The sequence below is a fragment of the Drosophila biarmipes genome, chromosome 3R (genome assembly GCF_025231255.1).
Source record: "Drosophila biarmipes strain raj3 chromosome 3R, RU_DBia_V1.1, whole genome shotgun sequence".
In the NCBI taxonomy this organism is placed as follows: domain Eukaryota; kingdom Metazoa; phylum Arthropoda; class Insecta; order Diptera; family Drosophilidae; genus Drosophila; species Drosophila biarmipes.
The window spans coordinates 19,717,703-19,740,590 of NC_066616.1; the positions used below are offsets into that span (position 1 = coordinate 19,717,703).

A 22,888-nucleotide genomic window follows, 5' to 3' on the forward strand; every position below is an offset into this window, starting at 1 on the left:
AAAAATGGTTAATGTCTAATACGCGGTTGCTGTTAAATAAAGCGAAACACATGTGTGGAAATTCTCAGCCCATTGGAAGTCAAATAAAATTGTGGCGAAAACTATTGAATCAAATTCGCTGCCTGAACAAAATCCATATTGCACATACGCAGTGTGGTCCACGACCACCGACTGCGAGAGCACACACCCCAAAATCAAATCGCCTTTGGTTTGTAAGTCAACAATGGCCAAAAGAAATTATTGTATTAAATAATAAAGTCCTCATTCGTTCAAATGGTGTGCCAATCAGCAAAGAAACTCAGTTGTAATCGACCATAAAATAATATAAAAAACCACATGCAACTATAAAGGCTGTGAGATTATACACAGATTTTAAAACCATAATTAAGTAAGAATTTTGTAAATGCCAAAAAACATATTCATTAGACGTAGTAAACAACACATCTAAGCTCAAAGTCAATAAATAAAGTTTAATTTAATACGAAATTCTAAAGTAAATTTTGAATTCACATTACAATTTATAATAGTAATATACTAATATTTTATTTCATTTAATTTGTTTTATTTTATTTTAACCATAAATCTATATAATTTCGTCAAATAAATTCAAATCAATTGGTTTCCAGTTCGATGAACCTATAAAACTTCAGTCGTGACTTGGTAATATTATAGAGCAATGCTCTAACTTGATTAAGAAATTCCAACCAAAAAAGTAAATATTTTATTTTTATTGGAAAAATCCCCGTGGAATGCCACATTTTCAATTGTGTTTCCCTTTCCTTTTAACTAAAAACTCTATCTTTACTGTTTGCGGCTAATCCGCAATGAGATTGGCCAAAAAAAAGATACATGAGCAAACAGTCAACGTTTGTCTTTGCTGTTGTTGTTTGCGCCTTTGTTGGCCGAAAAACCGAAAACGGAAAACCAAAAGCAAACGCAGTGATTACGACAAACGATGAAACGACCTTGCCAATTACTGTTGATGTCTCTCGTCCGCCCCCTAGCACCCAGCTCCCCACCCCTTTCTCTTTCGCCTTTCTCCACCTCCTTTCACTTTGATTTTCTCGCATTTAAGTTCGCCTGATTTGCGAACTTTTCAGTGGGTGGCTGGGCGATTTCTGGCGCGTGTCAAGGGTTAAATGCGAACCGTAAATTAAATCCACTATCTTTACATCTCTTTTCTCCCGCTTTCTCTTTGGCCCGCGAGTAAGAGAAACCTTTTCGCTCTCTCCTCTCTGGGCTGCATAAAGAAGAAAGCTCGCCAATAATTAGCGCAATTTTAACGCTCGCCGATGCTTCGGCTCTTTTCTAGGTTCGCGTTCGGTTCCGAATTCGGAACTGAGTGCGTGCGATCGCGGTTACCGCATCGCGCGGCGTATCTGTGTGCCGAAAGTATCTGTGAGATACAGCTGGGCGTTCAAATTGCTTTACACGAGCGCCGAGAGATAATAGATATATCTTTCACGGGGCAGAAGGAAGGGCGGAAGAGTGCGTAGATTTTAGCCAATACTTGGGTTTCCATTACTGGAAGAGGTCAATAAAGGTCTTTAGAAACTTTTGTTTCATGTATTAAAATTTTGATTAAAGAAATTCCATTGATATTGATGTTAATAGTACTTCACTTATATGAAAACTTTTTTTTGCCCATTATCATAATCTCCTGTTTAGGCAATCTTTTGTGTGGGCATTTTTTGCGAAAGTTTACGCATCTGATGGTCCCCTCTTACTCTTTATCAAGTGCGAAGTATGTATGGGAAATGAGTGCGCTTGTGTGTGGCATTTGTGTGTAGTCAGTAGCAGCGACAGCACTTTGAAAGCCACTTAGGTGCACAGGAAAAAAAAACATATCGTTTATGTTATTAAAAAAAAAAACGACAATGTTATTTTTAATTCAATATACAAATTTTAATGGAATTTTAAAACCCTAGCTTAATCCATCTTTCTTCGCATCTTCGCACTGATTGAGTCGTTCTTATACAGACAAAGGTATCAACGGACAGAGGTTGTAACATTCGTTCTGATCAAATTAAAAAAAAAAACCTTGAAATTTGTTCCAGTGCACTGAGCACATGTGCCGCAAGAACAGAGCATCTCTAACGCACACACAGATACTCACAGACACTGGGACAGCTTTTCATTGCTCAGCTGCAGAAACCGGCAATTCGGGAAAAAGGGGGCGCGGCAGGGGCGTAGACGGGTGGGAGAAGGGGGTCGTTCGGGAGGCCCCGAAGCCGAGAACGATCGCCGTTCGTTGCCCATCTAAGACTAAGCCCATTCTAATGGCAAGTGTGCGAAAGAGAGCTTGAGATACTGTGCAAGCGAGAGGGCCTGGCCAGAGAGATAGAGATGGAGAGAGAGAGCCACTGCAACTCCAGCATTTGCCACATGCGAAATTCACCGCTGCAACTCGGCGATGTTGCTGCTGCCGCTACTGCTGCTGCGGCTGCTGCTGCCAGCGGCGACTGCGACGTCGCGTCGTCTAAGTTGTTGCTGGACGTGTTCTTTTTAGACTTTTAGCATTATTTGCAGCATTTGCAACGAACACTCGCTAAAAACTACTGCAACCGCAACGTTGTGGCACGCGTTTCTATTGCTCGTCAACCAACAACAAAAACGAAAAACAACCAAATATCCGAAAACAAAAATCTAAAAAAGTTTATGCATAAAAAACAAAAACGATCTGAATGAAAACAATCATCTGCCAAGTGTTTTGAATATGCGATCAGCAACGAAAAACGTGAACTGTGAACAATCGCAACACATGCGACAGTGCAACATGTGGCGCCTTTCTGCCTAAAAGAAAAATATAATCAAAAGTATGAAGCGATCCTGGTGGAAAAAGAGGGATAACAGTTAAAGGATTTACAACTTAGGATCTAGCTGAAGAATTAAATTATTTGTCGAAAGCTGAAGATGATTTTTACAGAGTAAAAATAAAAAATTTAGTTTATGACAATATACCAACTCAAGTTATAGTACAGGGAAATAGGGTTGGTACGATTTTTACTTCTTATATAAAATATTATCTTTTAATATAAAGGTCATAATGAAAACATTTTAATAAACATAAAAACATATAAATTAAGAGAGAATTTGAAAGAATAGATTAGGCTAAAGTTAATGCAAAATTACAAGAACTCAAAGCTTAGGAAATATTGATCCAAAAATGTGACTAAGCCCCAAGTAAAGAGCAGATTTCGTGACTTCCAGGGAACTCATTTGAATTACTCCGGAATTCGCCGTAAACGCTTAAATAGAAACCCATTATCTGTTCCACTGCGGTTTCCAGAAGTTCCCTCAAATGTAACGCAATATGGCACTATCATCATCTCACACATGCAAATTCAAATGATTTCTGTAAAAGCAAAACCTGAAATTCACAAAACCATACTATATAATGGCAAGACCGAAAAAGGTGGACAAACAAAGGGCGACCGAGCGGTGATCAGGCTGTGAGCGGGAGGGAAATCAGCTGATGATGATTGTCATCATTATCACGATCTTTTGGGATGGGTCTCTAACATGTGAGGAGCAAATTTCATAAAGGTTCTGCTCGCTTCTTTCTTCGTTTTTTTGTTGTGCTTTTCGTGTGTGTGTGTTCCGTGCCTGCCTCCTGTGCTTAATTTTCAGACAATTCCATAGAATTAAAAGCGATCCTAAGAGGGCCAGGGCGCTGGGGATGATACGAAAAGAAACCAAACCAAACCGAACCGAACGAATCGAGACAAAGCGAGACTTACAAAAAAAGAGCAGACGACTGGCTACTAGGTTAGCAGGCAAACGTCGGCGAACGAGGAATAAATACTCAATTTTATAAGCAGCCGACGAAATTCGCAAATTGCTCGTTTGAAAGCGAAAACCCTCCAAAAGAAGCACAAGACGCACACACACCCTGCTCCCAGATACAGATACTTCGGGGCAAACATACAGATACAGATACCCCTGCAAAGACACACACAGATACAGATACATCCGCCAGATCGCTGTAAGCTCTTCAAGGGTGAGGCAGCGACGTCGACCGCAGCAGCGGCATGTCCAACTTGCCCTTGATCGTTGCTCGAAATGTCGCGCGGCAAAAATACAAAAAAAAATGTAAAAAAAAGAGAGACAGCAGCAGCGCTGTAAGCTTTGCCCATCCCTTTCCGTCCCGTCAGCGCGCCGAATTTTGGCAACGCAAAATAAATCCACCGAAAAATCATAAAAGCCAAAGTAGGCAAGATCACCGAAGATATGAATGCTCTTGCAAAAAGTTTAGACAGATTCCTTTTTAACAGATTGAATAGATCCTTAGATTCTTATAAAAATGATAAAAATACAATACAAAAATAAATACTTGTTTAGTAAATCGGTGGTCTAAAAAATACAAATTACAAGATACAGATACCTTATTCGAAATATCCAAGAAGGTTGGTTAAAGCCATACATGATAGCTTAGAATACAAACACTGTTAATAGATGCATTCAAATAACACATAATTTTCTAGAGATTACCGAGGTAGCTTATTGTATTTATTTTACAATGCCTGAAAAATGGTTTTATAAGGAAGTTCTCTAATTTCCTGTTTCTAGGTTCAACCATTCAACCCTTCGCCAGGGTATTGGAAACAGCATAACGAGTGTCCGCTTTTTGATATTTTTGCTCAGCTTTCGCCTTTATAGTAGTATTTCATGTATTTTGTTTACTTGGGCGACACGCCAAGGGATCGTATCGTATCCGTCTTGGGTCGGAATCGGAATCTAAGCTGGGACGGGATAATCGGCAGTCGTTTGTCGGTTGCCAGGGCTCCAGAGGGTTACCGTTTTAACCTCAACCAGTCTTTCAACTGCTCTCTTTTCGTATCTTTTTCCGTCCATGGGCTCGGTGTTTGGGCTCATCAGGCATTGTGTAATAATTTGCACAAAGGAATTCCAAACTGAGAACGTGCGCGAGTGTTTGCTACAAAGTGTGTGAAATAGAATCGCAGAAAATATCATCAGCAAATGCCTCGACGCATCAATGTGCCAGTTGAACTTGAGAGATACAGCTGCATACTCTAGATAATCGAATAATCGAAATACCGAAAGATACTTTGCCCCACCACAAACGCAGTGCAAATGTTATAGTGCTCCATCTACCTTTCTATTGCGGAAATGACAAGGTTTGTTCGCTAATCATTATCTATAAATATTAAATGGAAAAAAAGTTTGCAAAAGATTTGAAATTAATCTTTTGTTAGAGGTTTAATTTAAGAACCGTTGATCAAAATAATTTGAATATATTTGTTCGGTGTTTTTTGTAAATAAACTTAAAAAACCATAAATAATTTATCTTAAGTATCTTAAGATCTAAAATGTATAAGATACATTTTGAGAATATTCAGCAATATTCTTTTTATAAAGTCGATTTTAGGGTTTATGATAACAAGAGAATGTAAACTTTAAAGAATTCCTGGAAATAAAATTTGTAAAATAAAATAGATCTGATAAAGCGCATAGCTCCCTAGAATATGTTTATTAGCTATTAAACGATTCTGAAGTTGATGTTTAGCCATAAATTAGACGATAAGATGGACTACAGGCATTGTCAAGGGCATCTGCGATCAAGTGTATTACTCATCGAATTTGGCTTTATTTTATTGCAAATGCTCGGGTTTGGTGGAATTCGGTGTATTAATTATCCCACGCTCTCTTCCATGGCGACCGATGCTGTTCGCTTGTTTGCCAGTGCTTGCGTTTTAGTATCCAACTATTGCTAATTGCCAAAAGTATCTGTCGTGGCGCGCCCTGCCATTTTCAAATTGATTTTTTCGCCATGTTCTGCTTCCCATTTTTTAATTCGATTTTTTATTTTTTTGCCAAGCCATTAAAGATTGGTAAGTCGTCTGCTCGCGCCCATATGGTCAAAGTAACTGCCGCTTAAGCCGCTGCCAAATCGATGCCAATTTAGTCAACGGCTTGTGAAGGACAAATGCGGCTCGGTCATGTTGGCTAATAGGAGCAACGGCAAAAGCAGCCAAATTACACTCAGAATAAAAGTATTCTGTAATTAAGAATACTTTATATACCAAAAAGTGTGATATTCAATTTTTAAAAGAATTAAATAAGAAATTAACATTTTTCAGAACGAAGTAATGAAAATAATCTATAATCTTTTTTAAAAATCCTAATCAAATTTTAGCACCTTTTTTTAAAGACCAAATAATGATACAAATTTTTTTATTTTAATTTTTTTTTTAAACTGTTATCATTTATGTATATTTCATTACTAAAATGGTATAACCATTTGAAAATAGTCTGTGGTCCTTAAATGTAGTCTAGGATGCAATGGTTTCTTCCAAAAAAACTAAATCCATGCTCAACATATAATATTAGTTAACGATAGTTATCACTTTTCAAGTGTATCTGGCTGCAGAAGCAAAAGTCGTGGTGACGTCGTCTTTGAAAATAGATGAAAATACGCAATGCATGCTAATTGAATAATTTGAATTGTGGCACCTACAACAACTTGTTTGGCATTTGTCAGGCTCACTAATTTAGTTGCAGCTGATATTTTGACAGCTTTGGCTTACAGCGCGCGTGGGAGGATGCATTGTAGGTGGGTGTTTGGCGATGCAATACATATCGGATTCCATCGAACTGCACTCGAAATCAATGCAAATGCACATTTTTGGTCAACTGTGCGCAACTGCAATTTATTGCATTTTAAACACTTTTGTTTTGGCTGCGATTAAAACAAATGGCCCGGCCATCTGAGACACTATCGCCGAGACTCTGGAGTGATGTCATCGGGGCGAAAACAGCAGCAGCTGCTGCGGCTGCTACTGCCGCCGATCTGTGACAGACATGCAGGGTCAGGTTAAAGTTGAATCATTTGTTTATTTCGCAACACGATTTTTCTTTTAGCTTGCATTGATACGCTGCGGACCGGGCCGCTAATTAATTGAGTCCCATTTTATCGCGCACAAAAGCCACTCGGGCAATCAATTCTCCCCAACGCCAACAATAGACTCCAGATGCGTATTATTAACGGATATTGCAGTCGGATCAATAGAGAACCTTATGGTGTTTTTCGTTGGCATTGCCAACACGCCTTCATAAAGCTGGTCCTTCAAGCTCTGCAGTACAATGGGGGACATATCTGAATGCACTACGTGATGTGCGTTTCATAAACATGAGGCTGGGTGGATTTTATATAAAATATAAAGTGTAAAGGAAAGTTTAAATAATTTAGAGGAAATATGAAACTTATCCTTAAAAAAATCCCTTAAACCGTTTCTTAAAACCCGTTTCCTTAAATACTTAACATAAAATCAATATTAATAACCAATAATATTGAATTAAACCATATTAAGTAATAATGTTCATAAATTCGATTATCAAGCATATATATCATATTTATATCATAAAAAAAATCAAAATATTAATGTGATTGAAAAACTTTTATTTATTTCATTAGAATAATATAATAGTATCATAGAGAAAATTAAAATAAATGCTTTTATTCAACCTACTTTAACTTGGAACCAACTCCAGTATTTTATAGGAACAAAATCGATGGATCGTATAAAGACCTTCGATCGTTTTATAGTTCTGAAACGGGTGGTATACGCCAGCAAACACACTCACAAACTCGCATGTTTTTCTCATAAAAAAGAAACAACATCGGCAAATATCAACTTCAACTTTTTTCGCGAGATTCTTTCGGCGTTTTCAGTTTCGTTTTTTGCCGTTGGCTTACAAATAAACGGCTTTAACCTTGAGCGAGCGCATTTAGTTTGTAAGTCACGTCTAAGTCCCCGCTCAAAGGTTTGACAGCGGCGTCGACGTCGGCGCTGGCATCGCTGCCGGCTCCGCTGCCGGCGCAGGCAGCGACGCATGCGCAGAAATTGGCGATTCGGTTTTTGGGTCTTCGGTTTTTCGCTCTGCGTTTTGTCTTTGGCCATTTTTGCCAAAATTTTTCGCGTGCTTCGCTTACCCTTTTTTATTTTTTTTTTGTTTTTTGGCCATGTTCTTGTTGCCAAGTCTCTTTGGGTATGTGTGTGTTTTATGTTTTATTTATTTCTTACCTTTTTGTGTTAATTTTTGGAGCTTGTAAAGTCAGGCTGGGCTTTTGCACGCCACGAAAAAGGTTAAAACATGTTTTTGAACTAGGTTCGCTTCGCTCGCCATCGTTCCTAATGGCCCACTACACGTTGACGGCCTGTTTCAGCCATTTCTTGTGGCAGATACCGTAGTCATGCATCCAAAGTGGCGATTATGTAATGGCCAGAGCCACATGAGTATCGCAAGGTGACAGGAAAGGCTCTCGATAAAACTCCATTTAATGGACATTAATCTACGGCCGTAATTTGCGCAGAATTCGCTGGGTTTTTATGGGTAGTTAAATGCGAATGGGTTCTCATTTGTGGCTAATAACTTTAATGCTGTATGTGAAAAAGACAAGATCGAATTAGAAATAAACAAGAAAACGGATTGAAGTTTTTCATCATTATCAATTCTATAATAAAATAGATGCGCCATAAAAAAATTCAAAAAATATATAAGCAAATGAATAATAAAAAAGCGATTCAACACAAGTAAGTTGGGTTTTCCAAAACATTCCAAGCTAGTAGCAGACCCAAAGCACGAAAGCAACCATATGTTGATTGTAAATAATATTTTATTTATAGGGCATAATTTCTTATCATTGCAAAATTCGACTTTATTAGGTTGCCAAATATAGCACAGTATTTTTTCAGTACTTACAACGCCGAGTGCTAAACACGCGCGATCAATTCGCGAATTTAATCGCTAGTCACCCATACACACTCGAAATTTGTCAAAAAAAGAGACTCATAAAAAGATAGCGCAAAACTGCTGCGGCTGTATTAGTTGGCTTTTTTTGCCAAAAAGTTTTGCAAATATCAATAGGGCAAAAAGAGGAAAAATAAACTAAATGAAAACAATAACAAAGGCGGAGAACAAGCTGGCAAGCTGCAACAAGAACAACAGCAGTGCAAAACCAATTTAACAACATTGAAAAAGAGAAAAAATTAATATAAACATTTTTTACTGCCCTCCCTTGTTGTTGTTGATGTTGTTATTGTTGCTGCCTTTATTCGCTATTTCGGGTTTTTGATTGGTGTGTGTTACACTCACTTACACAAGAGCAGTTCTCGATGGCTGCCAGTGTGTGCGTGCGCCTGTGAACTTTAAATTAGACGAGCCACGGCAACAGCAACAACAGCAACTACACCACCAAGATCGGCACATGCGAGGCAGACCCTAATAAATTTCGCATACTTTGCGAATTTATGCTGAACGCTGAGCCACAAGAACAACAAGCGGCAGTCGCGAGCAGCGACAGTTGTTCATTTGGCGAGAGCGGGATAGGGAGGGGATGAGATGGTAGGGGGGGGAGGCAACCAAGCCCCAAAAGTTGAGGGCTGCCGCTACTAACGTCCCTCATCTTGCTGCTGTGCTGAAGTGCTTCTGCTGTAGTGTTGCTGCTGTGGTGTTGCTGTTGTACTGTTGCTGTTGTAGTGTTGCTGCTGTACTGTTGCTGTTGTGGTGATGTTGTTGTGGTGTTGCTGTTGTACTGTTACTGCTGTAGTGTTGCTGCTGTAGTGTTGCTGCTGTAGTGTTGCTGCTGTAGTGTTGCTGCTGTAGTGTTGCTGCTGTACTGTTGCTGCTGTAGTGTTGCTGCTGTAGTGCTGCTACTCTAGCGTTGTTAATGCTGCTGTTGCTACTACGTTTGCCAGTGTTGCTGCTTATTCTACTACTAATATTGCTGCCTACCCGCCTAACATTGCTGGTGTTGCACTCATAGTTGCTGCTGACACTGTTGATATTGCTGCTTGCTGATGTTGCATCTGCAATGTTCCTGCTGCTGTTTCGATTCCATTTGCTGCGTATCATTCAACTCATTTTGTACTTTACTTATTTAGTACTCCAAGTGGGGCAGCCAAAGTTTCTGTTGATAATGTTGCAACTGCCTTCATTATCTCAGATGCTGTGTTGCTACTGGAACATTTAAGTATTTTAATTTTTGTTAAATAACTTCTTAATTATGAGGTGTTAATGTCTTTTGGTTTTACTATGAAAAGTAATATAAAAGCAGTAGTATTGTGGCTGTTCCTTGGTGTTGCTGCTGCTTGTACAGCCCATGTTGCTGCTGTTGCTGCTGCTGCTGACGACATCGCCTCGGCGCAGACGTCTAATGGCGTCGCCGTTGACTGCATTTTGGCAGCGCTGCCAACATGGCTCATTTGAGCGCTGGCCGTTCCTCAGCAGCTCTTCTTCTTTTCTTGGTTTTCAAGGACAAGTAGCGATTGCCGATTGGGTTTCTCCACCTCCACGGTCCTCCGCCAGCTACTCACCATCCCTAAACTGTGACTCAATCTTGAGGTCTCCAAAAAAAATCTAAACCTAAAATGGGTTTTTACCAGATGAGGGGAAATTCCTTAAAAATTCCATGCTAACTTGCGTTTATCAAATGCTGTTATACCTATTAACTTCTTATCATAGGAAAGTAGTAAGGGAAGGCATAACTGAAAATATTCATTTGTAGAAACCAAGTAATAGGTCTTTTCCTTTAAATCTATCACTAAAAAATTTGGGAGCTTGTGTTTTCTATCTATGCTATATTTTTCAATCCAAAAGATACTTTAGAAATAAATTTTATAATAATCACTTTGAACCTCTAAGATTGTTAGTATTTCTTCGATACACGATTACAAAATATTCTATTTACTTAGCACTTTTTTCCGATCAAAATATTTACTTTCTTATTTAGCTCCAGTTCCTCGAAAATCTTCACTTCCCGTCTTTCTTCTCAGCTGCGAAGAATGCAGCGCAGAAGAAAAGAAGAAAGAGTGGCCAAAGGCAAACAGCAAAAAAGCATCGAAATTGTTTTGATTTCTCCTTTGACTCTTTCGCTGGGACTCGGCTGCTGTTATTTTTTATTGCTTACTTTATTTTTTTACGCTCGTTTTTTCAGCGCTTAATTTTTGCATGCACGTTTCGGCGCTGACCTTGAAATTTTTTCTTTTGCTTTGGTGTTTGGGTTTTTATTTATTTTTTCCTTTTTTACGTATTACTGTTGTTGTACTCCGAGCGTTACTGTTGTTTTTTATTACGTTTTATTCAAAATTCATGCACACACACAGGCGGCAGTGTATCTTTTGTTATATTACGTTGCCGAAGAGGAAGCAATATTCACAAAGCAGCGGGCGATGATAATAAAAACAATAAAAAGAAGGCACAAATAAATAAAAAATAAATTAAATTCGTAAATTACTTGGCAGCGACAACAATAACAATGCAGCATTAATACATAGATACAAAGATACAAAAGCGCACGCTTTGCTCATGAATTTTATAATTACTCGTTTTATCCCCCAATTTTAATTGAGTTTTTTCTTTCGTCTTTCGTACGACTGCAATTATATTTTTTAAAATCTACTTAAACTGCCGCAAATCAGGGGACATTTAATAAGTTATTAAATTGAGCTTGCAATTAATTTTGTTTACTGCTGTGCAGTAAAAGATACTTCTCTTCAAATTGGGTGAATTATATATATTATTTTATAGCATTAGGGCAATTATTTATATACGCCTTTACATGTCTAAAAACTAAACTGCATTTGAGTCTTTTCCCTCCCACATCACATTAATTCTGTTAATTGCAGTTAATTAAAATTCTGTAAATTATTTTCACTCTGACTTAATTATTCTTGTATATTCTATAGTTTTATGCTGTCCGCTGCAAGTTGTAGATATTTTGATGTTTTTCCGCTGCCTTTTGCAGCTCATTAAAATTTGTCGCCAACTTTTGCACCTGTCGTCGCTACCTTCGACACGGCTACACATTGAGAAAACAAAAAATAACAACTTTTAACTGACAATACGGCCAAGACAGCCAGCGAAATACAAGTGCAAAACTCACGAATACGACGAAATTGAAATCGAAAGTGTCACGGCAGCTTGTTTTTGGGTTCTTTTGTAAATTTGTCGACATCTTGGCTCTCTGCAGCGTTTAATTTAGTTTTTCTTCATTATTTTGAAAAGTGTTTTTCGGTTTTTTTTCTTTTTGGCTGCTCTGAATGTGTTTCAGCCGTTTGGCATTACTCGACCACACTATACGTTATTAATATGACCCAAATTCGGCTGACAGCTGAAGAAGAGTGCGCATATTCTGGGCCATCTTTGTGAGACATGCTGGTTGCTGGTGAAAAACACACATTTTCTGGCCTGCCAGAGGAAGTGTAAGCTGTAAGTGTTTGGGCTGGCTGTCAGTCGTAGGGTGATTTGTCAAGTGGTCAGATATGTTTTCCAAACTGACAGCCGGCTGTGACAGCCGGCAAATCTTCCGCCTCATTTGCGAGATGAAAGCGAGTGCAGGTTGCACTCACTCAAATTCGACCGGACCGCATGCTAATTCACTCAAATTAACCGAAATGTCAATTGAAGGCGTGTGCGGGGGCACTTGAGATGCGTGCTAACAGCTAGTATTGGTCATTTTAATTGAATTGTCGGGCGACAGAGGCCTTTGAGCGGTTCTGATCTGTCGGTCACACCTCTGTGCGCACCACACGGCGTATAATTAATTGCACATTGCGCATACGCCACGGCGGCCCAAAGAGAGAGTAAGCGCAGATTGTCGGTTATACGGAGAAGTGTTCTGGCTATAAAGCAAGTAATACTTTTTAAAAATGATTGGAATACTTAGCAGTAGTTCGTCATTATTTGAACTACCTCAACTATTTCCAATCTTATACCGCACGAACTTAATAAAAGACACCTAGAATCAGTCCATCCTCATAATTTTAGTTTGTCTCTTCTAATATAATTGGTAAATTATCATTTAATATTTACAAAATATTCAAAAAAAATTCCTATCTACTTTAAAAAGATTTCTAAACCTCATAAGCAAGCTGAATATGAGTAGGTCCTAACTATTTGCAAGCACCTAACGCATAAACGTATTTTAAAAGGCGGAGAGCCCATGCTTGTAATTTATCATGCGAGCTGTGCAAAATCCTCATGTCTGGCACAATTAGAAATTAAATTCATCAGCAGACAAAAGACAAACGGAGCCAAAAAATTAACTTGTCCCAAACTAAGTGGCGGGGCCAACCTGTCGCCTGCGGCTGACAGAACGAGTGCACAAAGCGAAGGCGTTTTGGCCCAATGCAATTGTATTCTCCCCTCTCTCTCTCTCTCTGTAAATGAAAACAATTTTAGCTGCATTTTTCCTGCAGCCATTGCTGACCATTTAATTAAGTTTTTTCTTGCCGGCGCTGCCCACGCGCCAGGCTGCAACTCATAAAAATTTGCAAATTATGTCTTATTAAGTGTGAAGTGGCATGGTGTCTCTGTATGCTTTCGACCAACTTATGTGTGCCAAAGGGAAGCATCTGGTATTTTTAGAGACCATCTTGTCATTCGCTAGATGACTTCCAGTCGAGTGTGCTAACTAGAAACATTCTGGCTTAATTGCACCGGAAGTGCCGTCGTCAAGACACTATTTGCTTAGGCTTTTGGACATTATTATTACAGGGGGCGAGTGCAGGCACTTGTTTATTTAGATCTTTTTATGTGCGCACATTTATTTAATTTGTTGTTAATGTTTTGGCTCGGAATCTGTTGTATTTTTTGGCTGAGATTCACATATAAATCTTTTCGGCGTGTGAATCATAAAGAGCCTTAATGGACTGCTCTTGTGCACTTGAAGAAGTGATTTTATTTTTATACTAAGCCAGATTTTACAAAATAAATCTATAATTTAAAATTAAATTAGTTAATCTGTGTTAATTTTATGAACTGCCAATTTAAAGTTACCATTTTATTCTTAAAATTAAAAGTTAATTTTAAATGCACACACCGACATAAATTATTATTTAGAAATTATTTTTAACTCTTTACTCTTTAAATATAAATAAAAGTATATTTAAGTATTCTAAAATAATGACTTCTAAATTATATTTATTTAACGTTTTTTTTTAGTTATAAAGGAATATATATATATATCGATCACTTCCCCACTTCCCATAATCTCTACCGATGTCAATTTAAAGCCTTTGTATCTAAGGGATTTTCGAGGGGCTCAGCTCCAGGATGGGACCCCCATCCCAGCTCCAAAATCAGAGTCAGACGGGGCGTGTTGTGCACTCGTCTGGACATTGTGGCATATAAATTAATTGACTCATGCCAGGCCCCACAAACACCAGATGAAGATGGAGATGGAGCTGGCGATGGTGATGGAGGGCAGGGGAGATCTTAGTTGGTCCCGGTTATGAGTCAGTCAAGCCAATAAAAATTGTGCGCTTCGCTAAGTCACTTACAAGTCGCGGAGAAATGGCAGCGGAGCGGCAACTTACAAGCGAACATGGGAATGTGGCTAAGTCTGCAAGTCGTGGGCAAACCAAATCACCGCCAAGACAAAACAAAGCCACAACTCTCGGCAGTCGTCGTCATCATCATCATCATCATTCGCGGCTTCATCTGCATCAAGTTGTGGCAACTTTTAAGGGTCGCAGTGGAGCTGCGCCAAGTGGCAAGTGGCATGTGTCATTGCTGCTGCAAGACCTGACAAGAGTGTGGAGCACAGAAAAAAATATGATAAATTTCGAGCTGGTTTTAAATCGATATTTAACATAATAATTTCTGGAAACAATGTTTTGTAAAAAATATATTTTTTTTGATTTCGAGAACATTTAGGAGTTCTTTTTCTGTAATAGAAAATATTTTTACTTATTGTGTATTTTTTTTATATTTTATTTGTAATATTATAAATACCAATTTTATCTAGGGACTTAACAAGGAAACATTTCGATTAAATCAGAAAAAATACTTACATTTTTTTCTGTGCAGCTACTATCTTCCTGAGGGATGAGTGGTGGCTGTTGCTCCGTAAATGTTTTTGTTTCAGCTACAAGTTTTCCCACCCATTTCTTAACCTCGAATGATAAAGGGAAGACTATTTCGTCAGGGGAATTATTCCTGCTCGTCAGTGGCAATTTTGGTTGGGATTTATTTAGTACTCTTTTACATATGCAGAGCGGCATTCGGAGAAAGATTTAACCATAAATGGTAGATTTATTACACAGCTTAAGCACTTGAAATAAATTATAAATCAAATAAAATGTGTTCTTTACAACTGATTACTACCAAAAGAAAATTAATTTCCAGCATGAGATAGCTCAATTTGATATGAATCATATTTAACCTGTATGGTTTCAATCTTATCTAGCCAAGCCCTATAATTATAGGCCCTTTATGGGCTTTATTTACAGCCAAATAAAAATGTATTCTTTATGACAATTAAGGCAAAGTGAAAAAGTGAAATTTTTATTAATTAATTTAAAAATAGATATTTATATTTATAGATTTTAGCACATTTTTCAGTAGCCTGCGGACCAGCCAAATAATGCTTTAATATGCAAGTTAGCAGGGACAACCACAATGATAAGCCGAGCTCTTTTCAAGGTCAACTTCGTACAAAAGCCACTCGACCAATAGCAATACCAACAACATTGTTGTAAGCCACTGGCAAAATTTCAATACGAAAACAAAATAAAAACCCAATTTCGCATGCGTTGGGGCAGCAACAAAAACACATCGCAGCGAAATAGGCCAGCCAGCCTATTTAGGTATTCAAATTTTTACAGCGCCAAGTCGGCGTGGGACCATCGCAGTGGGGTTAGCTCGGGGGTGTGTTACGTGGATCGGAGATGGGGGCTCGGAGCTGGGGTCTGCGGATCGGTGAAGGGGCACGGTGACGGGCGAACGCCCTTTACCTTGCTGACACACATTTTATGCTAAGTAGCCGCCGGCAGCGGACTGCGAGTCGTTGGCTTGGCGAAGGTGTTGCTGGTTGCCAGTTGCTGGTGGGTTTCTTTCGGTTGCTGCTGGGCAAGCACACACTTTTATTGATTCAGCCTATACTACCAATATTACCGTAACGGTGGGCTTTGTGATTGCCGCTGGTTAGCGGGTACTACTGTTCATCATATTTACTAAAACCAATATCTGTATAAATATTACTACCTTTGATAATAGTTTATTGCTATTTCACCGTTGCAATGCCTATATAAATTCTGAAAAAAAATTTGTACATTGCTAACACTTAGACAACTTTAAAGATTGATAATAATTTGTATTGGTAATACAAAAATAACTATTTTATTGGGTGCGAATGACAATTGATTTAAAATTTTTTACGGGTTCATAAACATATGACAAAAACTGATTTTTTGGGTGGAAAATAAAAACCTTTAGTTTTCGGTCAAAAAATGATATTTTTCTTTCACCTTTTTCTGTATAACTTAGTAAAAAGTGGTCCGATGCCTAAAAGTTGAACTGTTTTAGACAGCATATGAGATAGATAATTGATCGCCGTCATTTTTTTGCTGATTGTAAGAACTTAAAAATTTTACAACTTTTGACTTTTTCTACAAGGGGTAGCATTGTCATTTTATGAAAAAATTGGTCAAAAATACAATTTTTAGGTATGAACGCCATTCCATTTTTGGACTTTTACTTTTTTTGTTTTGATCAAAATACTGCAAGTTTGTGTGGAAAATGGCCAAAACCGATATTTTCATTAACCTTTTCTGGTGTAAGTAGGTAAAAATGGTCCGACACCTAAAAGACGCACTGTTTTGGACAGCTTAGAAGCTAGACAATGGACAGACATTTTCTGGCTGATTGTAAAAACTAAAAAAAATCGCAAATTTTGACTTTTTTGTAAGGGCAGCATCGTAAATTTTTGAAAAAATTGGTCAAAAATAAAATTTTTTAGGTGTAAATGGGAATTGATTGGAAATTTGATTACGAGGTTAACAAGGTATAACATTCCATTTTTGGACCAATACTTTTTATTTTTCGCCCAAAATACTGATTTTTTAGGGTGGAAATAACACATTATTTTGATATTTTTTATAATATTTCTTTATTTATGTTTCCACTATTTTTCTCTGCCTTGACTCACTCAATTTATCTCTTCAGTTACCTATAATGAATAATTTGTTTTTCGTTTTTAAAGTGGGGCCAACCTTCAGAAATCTTAGCAACAACAGAAACGACGATTTACACTTGACTTGAACAGTAAAAAGCAAAGGTATAGGCTTATTAGCATTTTCTTGTTTATGTTGCATGGTTTTGCTTTCGAAACTAACTTGGAAAAGGCTTCATGGCATTTTACAACATTTTATAATGCAAAACTGGCAAAAAACGGCATAATCCATTTGTAGCACACCGCTAACATATGTAAATTACACAGAACAAAAGCAATGCAAACAATTCATATCTGTTTCAATATTTTTCAATTGAAGTTAATTAAATCAAGAAAAAAATATTAAATTCACGCCGCAGAAGTGGCGGAAAAAATTAATCAGAACAATAGTACTGAGATAAACTGATTTGCAGAAATAATGCCAATTTTTTGCCGCGATAAACCTATTATTTGCCTTAACCATAAATATTTAAAATGACTTAATTTTTTGCGATTTATATTTGTTTTCCGCCAGTCATCAAAACGCGCTTACAAGCGCCAGCAAACTTGGCCCGCAACATGACAAAAAATTTCTGCTGATTTGTTTAAACAAAACGCAGCAAAGTTTTCACTTTTTGTTGTTTTGTTCTTTTATTTCAGTTAATTTTTTTGTGTTTTTTGTGTTGACGCAGCTGGGCCGATTTTTGGGGCCTCTCGGTTTACAATGGCAAAGCGCCCGGCGCCAAAAAGAGCGAAGGTCTGGGCGATTCCTACTCACATAAATCCCCCCTATAAATACATATATATTTGCATATTTGCCCATTGGGTCAAGCGAACTTACAATGCTGTAACAGCAAGATAATAAAGTGCTGTAATTCTGCGCTTATGTGGGCCATAAAATTGCCAAAAATTTTGTTTGTCATTTGTATTTGCATTTTATGTGTGTACGTTTCAGAAAACCAATTTAAATTAAGCCATTAGTAGGATTATTTATATGTAATTATGGCCTTTTCAATTTAATTGAAGCTTGCCAAGTTTGTCAAACTCATAAGCCAGGGGAAAAAACGCACGCTCTAGTGAATAGTGAAAAAATTAAAACTGATCTCACCTTTCTATGTGGAGTATTTGAGAACAAGTTTGAATCATTTTACCTGCAACGTCAGCGAAACATCCGCCCGCAAAACTCGGGCTTAGGTAGCTCGGCTTGGGTTACCCTCGAAATCCAAAGAGTAAGAATAGATACAGATACATATATGTAGGTACACGTATACCTAAGTTGGCCGAAAGACGTCGCCGACATTTGGCTAAGGCGAACTGCGTTTTGGCCGCATTGCAAGCGCGTGTTCTAATGCGAAATTAATTCAGCAAGTTTTTATTTTATTTTGCTGGTTTTTTGTAATCTTTTTGTGGCTGGCAAATTAAAATCTTTTAATCAAATGCAAAATGTTCGGGCTAATTTTACTATTTGTTAGTTACCGGCTGCAGTTAACTGGTTTGTCCGCTGCTGGCCAAAAGTGGAGCCTTTTGAGGTTTATGTCTTGTTATGCCTTCTGCTGTCGTTAATGAACGAAGGTCAGTTAATATGTTGGCTCTATGCCGGTTCGCTTTGGCTCGGTTTCGCTTGGCTAAAACTCAAGCTCTGACCGAAAAAGCCACCGAAAAAAAAATGTGAAAACATTTGTTTGCTAACTAATTTGCACGGTTTAGTTATGTGAACAGGAAAACCAAACAACAGCTGCATTCGTGGGGGTTTTTATTAGCTGGGAACTGGGTATTAGCGGATGTCAGAGGAATTATGACTAATTTAAAGGATGTTCGGGTAAATTAATCACAAACTATATAAAATATTATAAAAGATTAAGAGGAGATAGAGAAAAATTCTATTAAATGTGAAATAAACTGCATTTTATAAAGTCCATTTTGGTAACTCCCTCAATAAAGAACAAGCTACCCAAAAAGCTGAAAAACACTTACTTCTTTATCCAGAATCGTCTGCACTTCTCTCGCCTTTCGCCATAGATTACCCCCTAAGTCAAGTCAAGTCAAGTCACCTTTCACATGCGATCTATCAAAACCAAAGATGGTTCAAAGCGACCGCCCGGCAAACATACGGCAGGAAAAATACCATAAATATACGGAGCCAGAGATTTGGGATAATATTCCAGCCTGCGGCCAACACATCCTCCTCCCCGGCCCCAGCCCCATCCCTATCCTCCTCGGCCTCCATTCGAAGACCTCCTCTTTTCCGCTCGAGGTTGCGGCTCATGTGAAATGCAAACAGGCAATTAAATGGCGTTGCTGGCTGCACTTGCCCAGATCCAAAGGCCCAGGCCCAAGTCCACTATATATCCATATATATATGTACATAAAGCTCCTCTATATAAATCTTTGATTCGTCTGTGCGTGTGTGTGTTTGTGTGTGTGCTGGGTGCTGCGCATGCGTCCAGTTTTTACAGTTTTATTAACTGCATTTTTATCTAGCAACTGCAACGAGCTGCACGAACTGGCTCTCGAGCGGAAAAAAGTTGTTGCCGCTGCTGCTGCACGAAATACCCTTTTGGCCAAGAATTTTTGAGCCAAGCAAAGGTATTGCCGGTTTCTTTTTTCTACCCATTTCCAAGGAGAAGGCTGAAAGAAGGAAGCTGGCCCGCACTTGTTGTGGAAAACCAGTCGAGTCTGTCGCTGTCTAACTGTGCTTGCAAGTGCAACAGCAACTGCAGCAGCCACATCTGCAGCAGCGGCGGCAGCAACATCCACGTCCGTTGGCCCAAGCTTATTATTTATAAAAATTTATTTGGCCCACAACAGGCAAACACGATCGAGTTGTAAAGCAGGGGAAAACAGCCAACAGTGACCAGTAAAAGAAATCAAATGATGATATCTTCAATGTTAGGGAGCAGGGATGGTATGTTGAAAGGATATAATATAGGTGTAGAAAATATAAAATAAAATGGATCATATTTTAAATTCCCATTAAAACTTTCTTTTCAACCACTTTTAATGTTAGAAAGCTAATGTTAGAAAGTGAATAATGTAAAAAATAGTCTTTATTATATTTGTAACCAATCTGTGAGCTAAATTAAAATACTATAGTCTTATTAATAGAAGTATAACTTTATTCTTTAATAAAACCCCCATTGTTTGCCATCCCTAGTAGGCCGTCCTTAACTTATTCCTAATGTTGTGGCAAGTTCTCCTGCGGAAATCGGGGGTTCGAAAAAAAAGTACACAAAAGCAGAAGGCAAAGGCTGCCTGTCTTGTTTGTCTGGTTGTTGTAATAGAGATAGCTTTGGCTTCCTTATAGGGGCAATCAAGCAGGCTACTTGGCGTTGCAGTTGCAGTTACCGTTGCAACTGGCAGTTGCATATTTACCCAGGAATGTCAACAATTTCCTTTTAATAATTTGCCAGTTTGACAAGTTTTTTCCTTCTGCTTGTGTGGACTCCCTCCTTTGCTCCCTCTCTGATTGATGCGACAAACAATTGGCTGAGCTGACGGAGAAAAAGAGGAATCCTCATTTGGGCAATTAATTAATCGGGTAAATACTAGCGGGGCAAGTATCTTTGGTTTAGTGCCCCTTGTTGGCTTAGTGCAGCTCCAAGCTGGCTGCAAATCTTGGCTGCCGCAACAACATTTTGAAAGTCAATATTGAAACTAGCTGCCAACGATGGAACGATGGGCAAAAAGCCACTGGAGAGCACTGCTCGGATGCAGATGCCCCAACCAGACACTTGGTCACTGAGCCAACACTTCAGGAGTTGACTTTGGCCACCTCGACGAAGGGATTGTGGCCGCCGCCTCTTGCTGCAACCAACTTGTGGAATTTCACACGACACTTTGTGCGGCGCACTTTTGTTGCCCCTTTTTTCGTCAATTATGCAAATTCGCTGGGGGTAAATGTTCGTAAACATTCTTACAACCAGAACTATTTTGAGTTTTTACGTTTAATTTTATATTGAGTCTTATACAAATACATAGATACAATAGAATCATGAGCTTGCAGCAATTAAATTTGTTATATATTAAGTCAAAGACGATTTTTTTCTGTAAATTAAAAACGCTTTTTACTCCCTGAAGAACTTATTTTTTACAAATTTTTTTTCTTTTAATGCTTTTTTCTTTTAATGTTTTATTGACTATTTTTTTACTTAGAAATAAAACATGTTCTCTTGCAAAGCCCAGCTACTTCAAGAGCTGTAAGTTCAAATACAAGAAAAGCACTTGCTAATTTAGCTCGGACTTTTATAATGAAGACTGACAGGTACTCAATGTGTCCTGGCCAACCTGCAGGCGTTGGAAAATGGAAAATGGGGGAAAACAGCAAAAACAGAAATAATAAAAATTGGGGATAAATGGGTAGAAAAGGGGCGAAGTTGCTCGGTTTCCTGATCGGGTTTTTCTTGACTTTTCCGTTGGCTTTGATGATTTGATTTGATCGAAATTGAGTTGCATGTTGCTGGTCGAGAGTGGCAGGCTTAGATCGCAAATACAAGTAGCCATCGCAGTAAAAACAGCCAGTAGAGGTAAAGAGAAATTATTGTAATTTGCACTCCGTTTACACGATGCTTGTGGCAATTTGGGCGTGGTCGCACCTGGTTTGTTAGCTAGTCCTAAGATTAGAGCTGCTTCGGCTAATATCTATACATCTATAACTAATCAATGAACTTGTTTGTATGTAGCTTAGACTTAAGACATGTTCCAGGCCAAACTGGTAAACTTAAAATAACAAACCCAACTCAACCAACTCGTGTCTTGCCCGAATATAAAAACCAATGTAATTGACAAATATTTATGCCATATCCGTAACTAAGTACTTACATGGAAAGCATCATTAGGATTTCTTTACGTTTATCTTTTTTATTTTATTTTAAATTAAGTGCATCAGTTTTCGTTTAAAGAACACTACACGACTGATTTTAATCCTAATAATTCAATACTAATGCCATCTTTTTTACTTTTCTAGGTAAGTTTAACTGATGACTGAAGTACATACAATTTAAAAACTACATTTTATTTGGTACACTTGGCAAAACAAAAAGTCTGCATTTAATCAGGTAAAATAAAATAATATTCATTTATAAAAAATAAAACAATGATTATTTAAAATATATAAACAGATATTATATTATATATATAAGCAATTTTCAGATTTTTGGTAATTAAAATAATATTTTATACTGGAAGCAATCAAAATAATAATTCTTTAAAATTCAAAGTCATTTCTACTTTAAGTACTTTAAGTTTGTTAAATATTATTCAACTGCTTAATTCTTAAAAATCACCCTTAAAAGATAATTCGAAAACAATTCCTGCAAAATGATCGTGCAATTTTCATTTAATCGCAAGGGCGTAAAACATTTAAGCAAAGCCCAACGGGAAAGCGCTTTCGACGCGGAATTCCCGCGGTCAAGGATTCCCCACTTCTGTTGCTGCTTTTGCTGGTGTTTTTGGTTGGGATTCCACTTTCACGCCCCCCGTTTGCTGACCACAAACCGGAAAAAAAACAAGAAAAATGCAGCTTGAGTGGAAAAAAGGAATTGGCCACGGGGGAAAAAAGCGCAACAGCTGAAGGGCAAACAAAACACAAAATAAAAAATAAAAAAACGAGTAGCGGAAACTGGAGAGCGCTTAACCCAAAGTGTCGTAAAAAACGCATAATAAAGTGCTTGCCCCACTTGGACACGCCCAGGAAAAAAAAGAGCCGGAGCAGAAGAACAAGAGCGTCTGCCATAATTGTTGGTCAAATAATTGCTGTAATTTTGAATGCAATAAAGTTTAATGCGCGCAGATAAATTTTCGTTTAAGCCAAAAGCGCGGAGGTGGCGCACGCCGCAGTCTCCTGATATTTTTTCATTCATTTTTGAATTTTTGCTCCTCTCCCATGGGACAACGCGTCGTATGCGCAACTTTTAATACGCACTGTGTCCGCATTTC

At 38.1% G+C, this 22,888-nt stretch overlaps 1 protein-coding gene across 11 annotated transcripts in view; it reads left to right on the plus strand.

The window, feature by feature from the left end:
• LOC108024259 (sex determination protein fruitless) overlaps window positions 1-22,888 on the plus strand; it is a 142,222-nt gene that overhangs the window by 67,701 nt on the left and 51,633 nt on the right. The window contains exons 1-2 of one of the 11 annotated variants that reach the window (XM_017094173.3): window positions 2,557-2,816; window positions 4,879-5,138. The exons of the other annotated variants lie outside the window; for them this stretch is intronic. Coding sequence (XP_016949662.1) covers window positions 5,131-5,138 — 8 coding nt within the window. The 5' untranslated portion in view covers window positions 2,557-2,816; window positions 4,879-5,130. Of the gene's footprint in view, window positions 1-2,556; window positions 2,817-4,878; window positions 5,139-22,888 lie in introns of those variants that run through there. 11 annotated transcript variants of the gene reach the window in all.